This window comes from Rhipicephalus sanguineus, chromosome 1 (assembly GCF_013339695.2).
Source record: "Rhipicephalus sanguineus isolate Rsan-2018 chromosome 1, BIME_Rsan_1.4, whole genome shotgun sequence".
NCBI classification, from domain to species: domain Eukaryota; kingdom Metazoa; phylum Arthropoda; class Arachnida; order Ixodida; family Ixodidae; genus Rhipicephalus; species Rhipicephalus sanguineus.
In genome coordinates, this window is record NC_051176.1 from 201,629,695 (window position 1) to 201,644,521 (window position 14,827).

A 14,827-nucleotide genomic window follows, 5' to 3' on the forward strand; every position below is an offset into this window, starting at 1 on the left:
CGGCCCACGGGGCAGTATTATGCGGCCCCCTGCACGTCAGAACCCCCCCCCCTCCACATGTCACTTCCTATCTGAAGGCCGATATGGCAGTTTTGAACTCAAATAAGGTTAGAAAGGAACAAAGAAAGATTGCTTCCAGTTGGCCTCTTTCCCCCAGTCCCGCATCTACACACTTAGCCAGACAACGGCTTCCTCTCTTTGCAGAGGTCCAAAAATGGGGGAAGAAAGTTTCTTTGTGGAAATACTAGGTCAGGGAATCCAAAAAACAGCAGGAAGGGAAAGATGGAAGCTTGCGATGAAAAAATCCGTAAACAGGGGGTGGGTGCTCGAGTCGACGTTTCGACAAGTGGACTTGTCTTCTTCAGCCTTCTACAGTTCCAGCCTTGAAGAAGGCAAGTCCAGTTGTTGAAACGTCAGCTCAAACACCCACCCCCGGTTTACGGATTTTTTCACAGGTCTGGGAAGGACCTTCATCCAAGAACCTCCAAGTGCATGTCAGTTTTGTACACCGTCGTCAATTTATCAAATTTTTTTTTCTCTTTGCCTGCAAACCACCCACCCCACTCCTGTTTTTCTGTCCGGCCCCCGCCGTGTCAGCTTCATGTCACTTTTGGCCTTCCGGCTCAACAGGTTGTCGACCCCAGCGCTAGATGAAAAACACTAGAGAAACAAAGATATATTGAAGACACAAAATGGTTCAAAATTCTCTTGAGACAGTCACTGCTAAAAAATACATACTCTCAGTCCACTCTCCGATTTGATGTCCATTATAGAGAGAACAGACTCATACAGGATCGCATTGCCCACATTCTTGCTAGTCTCAGTGTTAGTAGCAACTTGAGCCAAGATGTCATTCATGGCCTCGCTTGCCTCAGGGTCATTGTGGCCCAGCAGTCGTAGCAGTCGTAATATCTTCACCTGCAATAAAGTTTCAGTTGTGTTCTCCGGTTGTGTTTTCTTCCCCTAATAAATCGGCACAGTTGCACTAGCGAACCTCTCATGTTAAGTAGCAAGGATGGCACAAGAGCCATGTGAAACCTTTCAGGTGTGCCGATGGTGTTGTCTGTGAAATTCCCCTGAATTGTGGCATGTATAGAACAAGCTAAATGGTGTATTAATGACCGGCTGAGGGAGCATGCCAATAGTATTGGTAAAAGTGACTGTGCGCATCATCCAACACGTCAAGTCCAGCTCGTGTGTGCCGCATTTCGTGAAAGTTAAAGTAGTCTGCAAAAGCAGAGATCAAAGGGCGAGGAAACTTCTTGAAGCCTTTCATGTCAAAAGGAAAGGGTCCGCCTGTGTCAGTAACACATTGATTGTGTTGTGCACATCTGAATTGTTCATGATGACATGTTTGATGTCAGCTTACACACCATGCGTATGCCTGGAATTTTTTTTCATTTTCTACCTTTGACCGTTAATATGCAGTTGGTAGCTGGTCCTCCTCTGTCTCTTCCCTGCCCTTTTTCTTTTTTCATGCTTTAAGCTTTGCACCAGGAACACCATGCTTAGGAAGTGTCATGGAAAATATTCACCATAACAAAACAGCACTGATTTGGCAGACGCTGTCAAACAGGGCACTAAATCTTGAGGGCAGTGTAAGCAACACAGGCAAAACATGCAATAGGCTAGTATGTCTGTGATATAGCCTTTGGAGAAACAAATTGGTAATTTGGGGAAAGGTTCTCCAAAATAACATGCTAGCTAATCCCCTCAACAATAAAACCAAAACGACTAAGAGGAATCAGAAGGAAGAAAAGTGGAAGGGCATGCATTAACCGCATTCAGTATCATTATTCTATTCCCTTTCAGTCTTACTGTTTCCTTTACTGCCATTATTCTTGCATTCAATGCCCTGTGTGGCACTCCCTTCATGACATACCTTCAAAACCGAGTAATCACTATCTGTGATATCTGTGATCGTGTCGATAGCAATCACGATTTCGTCCGCAGTGGTTCTGGCAAACAGTGGTTTAGTTGTGACTCAGCACTTGTTGGCCATAACATTCACAAATGCACGATCCCTATTGATGATGATGGCAAACATGCGATTTTGTCCGCTGTGGTTGCAGCAAGCGGGACATGCACTTTAAACAAGAAGTTGTATTAAAGGGCCCCTGAACCAATCAGGGCTCGAAATTAAGTTGTGGTGTTGCAGCTGTGCATGAGTCTACAATGAGCATGTAGCCACGAGAATTTTTCGAAATGGTGCCCTAGTAGCAGAGTTACACCCGTTTGATGGTCAAGACACAACTCTCACTCTATTTTCTCTTTCCTTCATCCGTCAGCTGGTCTCTCCCTGCCGTTTGCCAAGCAAGTCGACTAGGAAGAGCAGGGAGCGTGCTTACTTCTTAGCAAACAAACAGGCTCTCGTTTGAAACGACCAGTGCTCGGGATACCGAAAAGGCCGGGAGAGGATCATGCGATTGTTTTCCGATTTTACGGTGCCCCGCAGTGCTCCCACATTTGGCATTGTTGATCATGATGGCACGCTGAACACGAGGCACATTTGCTTGAAATGTTAAAAAGATAACGAAGGTGGTTTAGGAGCCCTTTAACGGTGTGTCTTTGTCCCACAACCATAATCATCATCTGGCTTGCTTGCTTGCATTTCGTTTCCTAAAAATACCAGAAATGCTCTTGTGCTGATGGCGCGCACATTGTTTGTGACCTCAAAGTACTGGGCGTGCGATGATAATGCAAGAAAAGACACAGAAGATAGATGACTATTGTCATGGAAAAGACACCCCATGAACGACCATGACCATGATCGACCATGAAGATAGTATAGTTCTGTTTTGGTTTAATGCTGTGTGCGTGCAGTTTCACAAACACGGCAGAAGCTGTAGCAGACTAGGAGATTCAACTGTGTCTGCTCCCATCGAATCTGTTGGCTACACAGCTATAGATGGATGCATGATCTGTAGAGCTGATGAGGTTGATGGCAGAAAAAACAATCGGGATATGTCAGCAGTAATGAAAAGTATGTCTCAAGTGATGACACAGGTCTAGTGCAGCGACCTCACTACAAAGAAAGTTGCAAGGCCTTCGCCACTTCGAGCACTAATCAGTCACACACTGATGAGTATCGCAGCTTCTGCAGCAGTTTTGCATAAAGTAAAAACAGGCATTGTGTCATTGCCACCACAATGGATAATGACAACAGCAGCAGCGTTATCCATAGCTTGGCTTGGCTCAGACTGCACATGCGCCGCAATTCTGGTAGCTCCTGCAATGCCCCTTAGATATAAGCTGCACTCGAAGAGTCAATTTCATTTCTGAAAGCTGGAGCATACCATTCTGCGCAGGGTGGGCACAGATTTGCCATAATTTGGATAAATGTAGCGGGATGTAGCAGGGTTTGCGTCCTAGCACAGTTTGGCGCAAATGGCGCAGCAGTAGCATCACTGAAGCCAGCACTAAAGCCCCTCCATCGCGTCTACTGCCGCTTTTTTAAGTACCGCCATCTAATGTTCGACGACGACGCCCACTTCCGATTCCGGAGCTTCGGGAAGGAAGTTCTTGAGCCACTTCCTTCCGCTTTTTCCTTCCATCTTGTTTCTGCGCACGCATGTGCACACACGAGAAAGCTCATATTTGCTTCTCCGTTTCGCAAGTGTTGTTGTTTTGAGGTTCGTCGTAAACTGCCTGCCGCTGAGCGAGTTTTCGCTCGGTGTTTCTGCGTCGGGAGGGCATGGGCGGGCATGGGGCAGGTGCATCAACCGGAAAAGCAGCAGAAACCTCATGGCGGCACTTCGGCTTCCGCTAGGCGGGGAACCGGTGTAAAGGGAGAGGGGGCGGACGAGTTGGCGCTACTTAACCTAGCCGGCGGAAAATGCATGGAGGGGCTTTAGCCAGCACTGAGCATTGGTGTCCCTCGCTCCAACGGTGGGGTTTTCCAGTTCTGCACATGCACTAGTAGAGGCTTTCAATTCTTGCAAAGTTAAACCCACACATATTGCACAAGGGTATATAGAATTGTTGTCTGTATAGGACAGCTGCAATGCCTTTTAGAAATCCCATGCGAAAGTATAGCACTGTACAGTGAAAGCTCGTTAATTCACACCTCATTAATTCGAAATTTTGGATAATTCGAAATGGTCGCCGCAGTCCGGTCCGCAGTGCATAGGAGACCATGTGTAAAACGATTCGTTAATTAGAACAGAAATTGCCGCCTCTACGGATAATTCGAAGCGCGCGCCGCCGAGCGTCATCATCGTCAAACACTAGTGGAAGCTTTTACGGCCGAACGATAGGTGGCACGACCGGTTTTTTCGAGCTTCAAGTGGCCTCCGAGCAAAGGGCGAGCAAAGTATGGCCTCCGAAATCCAGGGAGCAATTTTTTTTTTTTTCCGTAGCCCTCCCGCTATCTCAGCACCTGGCGCCACTTGTATACGCGGGACCCGCGGGACGCTGAGGAGTCGGCGGAGTAGTCCTAGCAGTCCTAGGCCGCACCCGGCAGCGTCACTTTGTTCCTCGAGCACGTTGTTCGTTCACGCCGTCAAGCCGTCTTATTCCGCATCGAAGTTGCAAGATGCCGCGGGGAAACTACTGCGCGAAGACTGTCAAGGAGAAGGTGGAGATTTTGCGAGAGGTTGACCAAGGGAACTCGAGCAAATACGAAATTGCGAGGAAGCACGGCATACCTCCGAGCACGTTGTCAACCTACATACGCAACAGGACGGCCATTGAAAACGCCTATGAAGCCGAGGATTTTGGCGCCAGTCGAAAAAGGCTAAGGACAGCGAAGTTCCCGGAACTGGAGTCAGCTTTGATTATTTGGGTTAAAGAAATGAGAGCCCAGAGTATCGCATTGAGCGGCCCTATCATCATGGCCAAGGCAGCCGATTTCGCCCTGCGCTTGGACATTGAAGGCTTTGTCACCTCCGAGGGATGGTTTCATCGTTTCAGGGAGCGGCACAATCTCGTATTCCGCACGTTATCCGGCGAGGCAAAGGAAGTGGACGCCGAAACATGCGCTACTTGGAGAAGCGACACCCTGCAGCAGTACTTGGAGAGCTACTCACCACAGGATGTGTTTAACGCTGACGAGACAGCGTTATTTTTCAAGTTGCAGCCAGACAAGACGACCACCTACAAGGGAGACAGCTGTGCCGGCGGCAAGCGCAGCAAAGAGCGTGTCACTGTTCTGGTCGCCGCAAATATGACCGGTACGGAAAAGGTCCCCCTTTTTGTGATTGGCAAAGCACTCAAGCCACGGTGCTTCAAAAACATTCGGTCACTGCCGACGGAGTACGCCGCAAACAAGAAAGCCTGGATGACAGGTGACCTATTCAGGAAGTGGCTACTGAAATTCGACAGGCGAATGGAACTGGGCGGCAGACGCGTTATTCTTGTCGACAACTGTTTGGAGCACAAAGTCGACGTTGAGCTGAGAGCAACAAAGTTAGTGTTCCTTCCAGCAAATACGACTGCGGCCCTACAGCCAATGGACCAGGGTGTGATAAGGAACATCAAGTGCTTTTATAGGCGTCACATGCTGGAGAGAATGATTTTGTGCGCGGACGACAGGAAGGACTTCGGCATTACGCTGCTCACTGCCATGCACATGTTGGTGCGCGCATGGGAACAGGTGACCGCGACCACAATCGCAAACTGTTTCCGCCACAGTGGATTTGCAGCTGGAAGTGCGCAGGATAGTTGTGACGTCGACGTGGACGGGGCTGAGGAGCTCATGCCAGTGGCATTGCGCGACACTCTTCGGGGCGTACGTTTTGCCGATTATGTTGAAATTGACACCGGTGCATCGGTGTGTGGTGCCCTGACTGATGAGGACATTATCGCTCAAGTAGCCGGTGCGCAGCCTGTTGCTGAAGAGCCAGAAGGTGAGGAAGACGAAGATGACGAAGCGCCTGTGCGCCCGTCAGATTCTGCGGTGATGGAGGCACTTAATGTGGCGTGTCTCAGCTTTGAAGAGGGTGAAGAGGATTCCCTGCGCCGCGTCCGCGCGCTGGAACAGAGAGCCGCAGCTGTGGCATTCAGAGAAAAGAAGCAGATGGTCATCACCGACTTTTTTGGCCAATAAATATTTTTCGTGCCCCCACCCCCGAAATCCACCCATTTTTGCTCACTTTCATTATCTCGAATATTGTTTAACTCGAAATTGCTCAGCGTTCCCGTGGAATTCGAATTAACGAGCTTTTACTGTACTATGCAAGTATTCAAAATGTTCGCCACCACTTTTAATATCAACAATGCACTTCTGCAAATGAACTTCTTCAATCAGTAGTGAAATTACTTCTCACGTAATTGGAAGCATTCATACAGACAAAATGGCACTGTTTTGCACATGCTACCAAACAAGGCATTCAAACTTAAGGGGAGACGCGGGTCTTGGAACGGTCAAAAATGGTCAAAAAATCGATTTTTCGCAAAGCTTATTTTCGAGGCGTTTGTACTTCTGAGCACCTACTCTCAAATTGCTAACGCTAAATTCGGTCGGGAAACGCGATAAAATCGGCTTTCAAAGCACCCCGGCAGCACTAAAATGTCCCCAAAAGGACGAAATTTGTTCGAACTTCCCGCGCGCGCCATGAGCGTTGCAGCGGGCCGAGCGCCGCCATCTTGGGCTAGATTTGAAGCTGTTTTCTTTGTGCACATTTTGCGCCATCTCAAAATGGCGTCGCTCAAGCAGAACGGCCGCCGTCGCGGGTTTTCTGAAGGTCGTTTCCAGGCCACTGATTGGCTCTCACGCGGCGCGCTTTTCAAGCGCGCCTTTCCGAGTCTCCCATTGGCTGGCGCGACAAATTGGGCTACTTTTTTGTGGACTTGGCGGGATTTTTAGTCGTTGGCTATTTGGCTACATTTGGGCTATTACCTGCCTTCGCTTGAAACGCTTGTTTTCCGATGCCTTTTCTCCTCTTTAGTGGTTGTTGTGCCTCAAGTTCGTTGTGAATCAAGTGTCTACGTACACAGTTATCTTTCCTTCACTCTTTCTACTATCTTTTCCTTGGCATTTTGCATTATTTCAGTTCAGTTCAGTTCAGTTTTATTTCCTTAAAGGCCCCCATTCAGGGGGTGTTACATAAGGGGTGGGATTACAAATAAATGACAAACAGTGAAGATTCAATTAACATTGCAAATAAGACAAGCGGCGAAGTTTCAAGTTAACATAGCAGGTGATCAGTGACGCGTTCCTGGAAGGTAGATGATGAGGCAATGGTGACAATGTCATAGTGCAGGCCGTTCCAGTCTGAAGCTGCTCGGAGGAATAATGAAGCAGAAAACGTGGCGGTGCGTGATGGCGGGCGGGCAACTTGAAGTGGATGACTGGTGCGGTGGGAAATGCGTGAGGCGGCTGTGATATACGGGGCTTGATTGAGAGAAGAATAAAAGAACTTATGATAAAGGGTAAGGCTAGCAATGCGGCGACGATAAGAAAGGAGTGATAGGCCGGATTTAGCTTTCAAGGGTGAAATGCTGACGTCATATGAATATGATGAATGAATGAATCGGGTGGCCCGATTTTGAACGCCTTCCAATGCAGTGATTAGATATGCTTGATGCGGGCTCCAGATGGCAGATGCGTATTCTAATTTTGGTCTGATAAGTGCTTTATATGCGAGTAATTTAACATGGGGTGGGGAAAGTTGGAGGTGGCGTTTAAGAAAACCGAGCGTTTTGTTCGATGCTGAAATGATGTTAGTAATATGGGCGCGCCATGACAAATTAGAAGAGAGGGTGACTCCTAGATATTTGTATGATTCTACCAATTCGATAGATGAATTAGAAATAGAATATTGAAAGCGAGAGGGATTGTGACGATGAGAGAAGGAAATGAGTTTGCATTTAGGGGGGTTTAGAGTCATTAGCCAGACATTACACCAGTTTATTATATTGTTAAGGTCGTTCTGAAGGATGTGATGGTCATGACAATTAGTAATAGTATGGTAGATTACACAATCGTCAGCGAACATGCGAATGTTACAGGAAACATGCAATGGTAAGTCATTAATATATATTAGGAATAGGAGAGGACCGAGAACAGACCCTTGTGGGACGCCCGAGGTGACTGGAGGGGTTTAGACAGGTGGCCGTTAAGGTAGACAGACTGAGAACGGTCAGCAGCCTCCACCATACAGTTACGGTAGTCAGTAATAATGAATTCATTCTCTTCCTTTGAAGGCGAAGCTTCTTTTGCCGGGTTTCGCGTTGCTGCTGAGTCGCTCCCTCTGACAGCGGATAAATTTGTGGATTTAAATACAAAGTGTCAATGAAAGCACACACGAAGTAACTTCATTGGGTTCTCCATTACTTTGGCTACGATCATCACATTGTGGCTGGCGTCACTTCAAAGAAAACAAATTAATAAAGCAACAAGAAAATAGAAATGCCAGCAAATAGTGGCATTTTCTTTCTGTTGCCACTATCCGCACCACATACGCGATCTTGCATGGAGCAGCACACTTGGAGATATGCATATCATATGGGTAATTCCCCACAAAAGGTATTGATTTCTCTTTTAATACTGCTTCATTTTTTTTTGTTTTATTCATGTGAAACTATCTCTGCACAAAAAATAATAAATAGAATTTTTTTTTCATATTTACTCTTTGGCTATTTTGGGCTATTTTTTATTAATTACGTTTGGCTACTTTTGGGCTATTAATGGGCCGAAATTTGGCGGGTAGCTCTCCGAGTACCTGGCAACCCTGCCGACACGTCATTTTTTTTTTTTTCTTTGTGTTTGGTTCTCCGCCGTGGCTGTCCGTTTGTGTGCGCCTGCTTTTGCGATCGTGCGTGTTTCTCGACGGACCGTGTCTCTACTTTGTGCCGGTAGTTTTTCCACGCGATCGAGATGCCTGGAGACTCTCGTCTGAAACCATCGACGCAACGAGCTTTTGGAAGCCGTAAAAAACGGGCTTGGAACAAGAAGGCGCCGGCTACAAGTGCACCGTCGGCAGCGGAGTTGGAGTCGCGGCCGGACCCTTTGGACCTGCCGGGAACTTCAACTGACGACACCGTGGGACCAAGTTCGACTAGCGAAACACTTCGGGTTGATGCCGCGTACTACTCAACGGCGGAGCAGGCGCAGCGAGTTGAGAGATCGGCGCAAACGAAGACCGTTCTGTCTGGAAAGTCGGCTACCCAGCGCAAGTTCGACCTTCTTGGAGTAAGCGCGGAGTGCCAGACCGGTGACGCCGGGACCGATTTTTTTGCTCGTCGATATGAAAGTTTTGAATAACTTTTTTGCACAAGCGAAGTGCGACAAATGCGACGCAAAAAGTCTCAGCGTGAGGAAGGCAACGGACAAGGAGTACGGCCTTGCGGTAAAGCTTATTTTTTCTTGCAGCAGTGTGATTTCGAGAAGAAGCAATTTTCTTCTCCGAGAGTGAGCGGAACTGCCACCATCACTCCCTTCGAAGTCAACATGAGGGCCATGAAGGGGATACAGATGATAGGCAAAGGTGTTACTGCCCTTTCGGACTTTTGTGCGTGTATGAACCTTTCGCACCGAGGCTTGCACCACAAGACGTTTCAGGGACACCTAAAAAGTTTAGTGAAAGCCTGCGAAAACACAGCGACTGAAAGTGAAGCTGCTAGTGTGGCAGTAATAAAAGAGCTGTATACAGACTTCCTGAACCCCATAGGGAACATCGATGTTGTGTTCGACGGCTCATGGATGACGCGAGGTCGGAGCTCACACATAGGTGTGGGCTGCATCATTGAGCTCTACACTGGCCTTGTAATTGACCATGTTGTTTACTCAAACTTTTGTCTCGGCTGTGCCCTGGGACCACAGCCTAGAAAAAGACTCTCTGCGTTTACGCAAGGCAAATGCAACTCATCTGAAGAGCACCAACACAAAAAAGACTCTTGCAAGGAGACACAAAACGGGTGCAACTGAAGATTACAGTCCTGGACTACTTTGAAGGTATTCTCTCAAGCATAGCAACCTATTACCCAGGGTAACATGCTGCCTAACATCTAGAAGGTTCTTCCTAAAGACTGAAAAGACATGAGCAGCCAGTCGCTTGAGCCTCATACCCCATGGCTTTTCCAGAACCCCCCAGCCGCTTGTCATGGTGGGGTTTTGATCATGCTTTGCACATTGGAAAATTTTTTTAGATATGATTCCTTGGGTGGAACAAGACACTTTCTGTTTTGTTTTGAAGGGAAACAGATGGGGAACATGTGAATAAAATTTATGGTTAAAGGTTCCTTTTAGAAATTTATACAGTGCGTGTCAATCTTCAAACGCGATTTTCTCAGCTTCACATTTTTTGCCAACTTGACCAGCCTTACGGATCTTTTCATTATGTTTTTGTAAGGTAATTTTGATAAATTTTATACCGTTGAATTCGTAAGAAATAGGACTGTGGAGCTATGCTATTTTTTTGTGGCTAAGATGAACATATGAAATTTTGTGAACAATAATGTGAGCTAATTGCATTTCAAGATTACACAATGTCAATACAATTGAAAGTTCTTATATGATGATATATCTCAGTGACAATATAAATAGCATAGCTCCACATGGCAGGTCTTTGGCTACAGCTGCATCTTAAACAGAACCTAAAAATACTGAGGGAAAGTGTCTTAATGACCCGTAAGAAATTACCTAATTAGATTTCACTTATGCTCTCACAATTTGATAACTAATTGAAGTACATGAAAACTAATTATATTTTTGAAAACAGGAGGAAGAAATACATATACACACCCAATTTCATTACAATATCTCCAATAATAAAACTTTTCGTTTCGAGACCAGTGTCTCCCCTTAAAGGAATTACAAGCCATGGAGGATAAATAAGCAAGGTTGCGTGTATCAAAACATAAAACAAGGGCTTTATTTGCATGCATGTAGCGTGTTGAAGCATACAAATAGCAGTAAGAATAGTCGCGCAGCAAAGCATGCTACCTGTGCCTTACATCTATAATATTGAATTATAATAATACCAAGACTTTCAAGGGCCTTGAAAACAGAATTCTCAATTTCAAGTATTTTCAAGGACCTATACACACCATGCTCATGGCACAAAAAAGCTTGGCCTGAAGAAACGAGCACAAAGGGAAAGAGGCCACAAAAATGACAAATATCAACCAAACGTCACACGGTGGTATAAAAGAAGGCAGACACAAAACTTTTATGCACATGCTCAGGAATTGCGACACCATCTGTCAATCAGAAGCATACATGGGTGCACCCGAAATACTATAACTGTTCAAGCGTGGCATTTCATATTTCTCCAAGGTAATTGAAGGCTGGCTAATGCATGCACTTTCACTATCATTGGCACGGTGAAACATACCTGAAGAAAGGGGTCACTGACGCCACAGACATCGTGCTCAGGAGAATAGCCAGCCATGATAAGGTTCTTCAGAATCCGCACCAAATTGGGAACCAACTGCAAACAAATGAAACACGCACAAATTTTTCAGCACTTTACCAACATCAGCACCACCAGGGGAAATGAAGCAAAAGCACAACTACAGCATCACCAAGGAAGTTAAACAGCAATGCATCCCCTTTTCTTTACATAGGTTTTTCTTCTGTTGAACATTGCTATTCTATGCAAAAAAAAAAAAAAAAAAAAATCTGCAACAGTGCTTCAAACATAGCACTCATATAACATCCAAATGAAAAAAAATTTATTTCTCAGCATGCCACACTTCGAAGTTTGCGTGCACCTCAGGCCTACTATTCACAAAGTGCAAATCAAGCAGGCTGGCACAAAAAACACCATGCAGGAGCTGTATCCAATCAGATTTTAAAAAAAGGAGAATGCCATTTGCTGAAAGCAGAGATAATTTTGCAGGCTCACAAAACTACATCAAACGTTTCAACTGCAGTAGTAACAAATAATATGCTTCAAGTACAAATGCAAAACCGGTAAACCCTGTTTATGTGTATTACATCGCATCACTTTCTTTTTTTTTAGTTTTTCTAAAATGCAAGATCATCAAACTCTCTCTGCTAGGATTTACTACATAAGCACTGTAGTTAAGAAATCCATTAGTCTCCTCTGCTCCTCGACATGTAACATGCCCATCTTAATCCAAATAAGAGCATGAATAAGCTTGTCTTCCAATTATTTCAATGCCAGTGGTCAAGTTGATAGAGAAATTGGCTAAGCAAGTTTAGCATCTGTGAATAGGTCACAAACCAACAGTACACCACCATATGTGTCGAATGGTCTCACTATAAATTGCTTGCTGCACCCACCATCTTACATGACTCCTATATGCACACAGCAGACAATGTGTCAAGAAAAAGGTAATGCAAACTGTTTCAGCGGTACCTTTCAGAATAACTTTCGTGGCAAAGCTTTCCCTGAAACTTCATCAAGTGAACACTAGGCTCCCCTTTTGCAACACAGGTTACTATGTATTGTAATGTTTATAATTCAAATCCTTGTTTTAATAAAATTGAAGGCAAAGTCCAACTTATTTTGTTATATGTATTGCTTTGTTGCAATGGTTGGCTGCCGTATGGCTGATACTGCGTGTGGAGGGGGTGCCTTTACAACCATGTAAGCCAATGTAGAGCACTGCACGGGCCGATTTTTCCGGCCCGAAGACGCCATGCTCCGGCCCGCCCGAGCCCGGCCCGGTGTTCTTAAATGTGGCCCGTACCCGGCCCGGGCCCGAAAGGCTTGGGCCCGGCCCGGCCCGGCCCGTTTCAGCTAGTTATGCCTTGAGCGTAAAGGAGGCACTGTCCAAACTTCGGTTATTGTGAAGATACCTGCCGCACACAAGATAATTTCTAGAGATTGTTTTAGGAACTCCTTTCAGTGTCACGACTTTCACTGGTACTGTGTATACTTTCGGTTAATTACGCCCGTAAAACTCTTGCGGAATATTTGCAGGGCCATATAAAATATAATTGGAGTCATGGATGACTGTTTCATGTACGCACGCAGTGCTAACCACGCAGCCTTGTTTTTGCATTTCAAAGAACGACTACAAAATATAATACCTCCATAAAGTGAAAAAAAAAAGACATGGCAGACATTTTTCGTTTGAGTCTACATCAATTGCATACGAACTAGGGCTGTTGAGTAAATGTAGCAAGCCTCCTGCAAACTTCATGCTCGAAATGTTTCCCTAGATACAAATGCACACATCTTATATGTACTAATCTAGGCAGTTTACCGTTGCTTTCCTTACACGGTACCCGAGAACGTCTTTCACTCACTATAATGGTGGAAACTTATATTAGGCGTTTCTTGAAATTACGTGTAGCATACCGATGGAGCAAAATTGTAGACGTCTTGTACTGTGCAATTTCTGTGCCCGCCAATGCACTCCAGGTGGTTTAACTTTTAAATTACCCGGAGCCCTCAACGATGGCGTCTCATATAGCCTGGGTCGCTTCGAGAAGTTAAACCCCAAAAAACAACAAAAACAAAGCCAAACAACGTACACACGCAATTATACAGATACGTATGAGACCCGGGACTAATACGGGCCTGGCTCAGGCCCGAGCCCGACCCGAGCCTGAAGGTCACGGGCCCGAGCCCGGCCCGGGCCCGATCAAACAATCCCTTACCCGGCCCGGCCCGGGCTTTCGGGCCGGCCCGGGCCCGTGCAGTGCTCTAAGCCAATGTAAGGGCTCACTGCACGGCCACAGTAATGTGCGAGACTGCTTTCTGTCACATCTTAGTCGGTGATGACTGCTTTCTCTAATGCAGCTTTGTCCAGACAGTCTTAATCTTTGCTGTCACCATGTGGGCATATACGGGGTGTTTTTTTTTTAGACAATACAGATTTTTTATAAAAAATATATGACAGTCAGGTTTCTATCGTTTTTGCACATGAACTCTATGTCGAGGCGGTAGTACTTTCCCACAGCTAAAATGACGTTGACACGACAAATTAACAAAAACTCATTAATTAACTTTCTCATTATTGACTTGAGGGCAGTTGTTTATATTAGAAAGTTGTAGTGCATGATAATTCATGGCCTACATATTTTTTGGAAATCACCAAAGTTGCACGTAGTTGGACATATTCAGCATAGAATTTCAAGGGTGAAATCGAAACTGACGGCGCCCGGCACACACAAAGCGCGGCAGAACACTGGTATGACACGTGACCGGGAAATGACTAGTTTTGAGTAAAGGCACGCCGAAGCACAATATGGCCAGAAAAATCGGCAAGCATTTTGAAATACAGGAGTTGATAGCTTAATGTTTGTGTGCGATAGGTGGTGATTATCTGTTTCTTTCTTAAACTATAAAGGGCGCGAAAAAATATTTCGCTTGTCTGCAAGAAAAAGTGGCTGTCAGAGTTTTATGCTTGCCAGACAAAGAAAAGGTTGAAAGTGCGGTTTCCTTGTGTACAGTTCAAAAGAAACGGAAAAGCACCATACACTACGCACAAAAGTAAGGCGATGCACAGGCACACTGAGATGACTTGCAGCTTTTCACGAAAACATACAGCCACAGCGCGCCTTCATTAAAATTTCGTCACTCCCTTGTGATGGGTCGTTCCGGTCTGACATCGCAGAACGGTCGCACTTCTTGCGTGCTTTGCGCGATCAGTTTCAATTTCACCCTTGAAATTTGATGACGAATATCTCGAACTACGTGCAACTTTTGTGATTCATAAAAAACAGGTATGCCATGAATTGGCATGCACTACAGCTTTGTGATATAAACACCTGCCCTCAAGTCAATAATTAAAAAGTCAATTAACAAGTTTTTGTTAATTAGTCACAACAGTGTCAAGCTAACTGCGGCAAAATACGTCCGCCTCGACGTGATGTTTGTGTGTGAAAACAACAGGAGCCTTACTGTCATAAAATTTTTATAAAAAACCTGTATTGTCTAAAAAACAAAACACCCTGTATACCAGTACA

General features: G+C 45.6%; 1 protein-coding gene across 4 annotated transcripts in view; it reads right to left on the reverse strand.

The window, feature by feature from the left end:
• LOC119405515 (AP-1 complex subunit gamma-1) overlaps nucleotides 1-14,827 on the reverse strand; it is a 116,155-nt gene that overhangs the window by 57,418 nt on the left and 43,910 nt on the right. For all 4 annotated transcript variants that reach the window (XM_037672366.2, XM_037672352.2, XM_037672373.2 and 1 more), the window contains exons 6-7: nucleotides 11,277-11,372; nucleotides 739-918 (exon numbers count right to left, since the gene is read on the reverse strand). In XM_037672366.2, coding sequence (XP_037528294.1) covers nucleotides 739-918; nucleotides 11,277-11,372 — 276 coding nt within the window. The remainder of the gene's footprint in view (nucleotides 1-738; nucleotides 919-11,276; nucleotides 11,373-14,827) is intronic.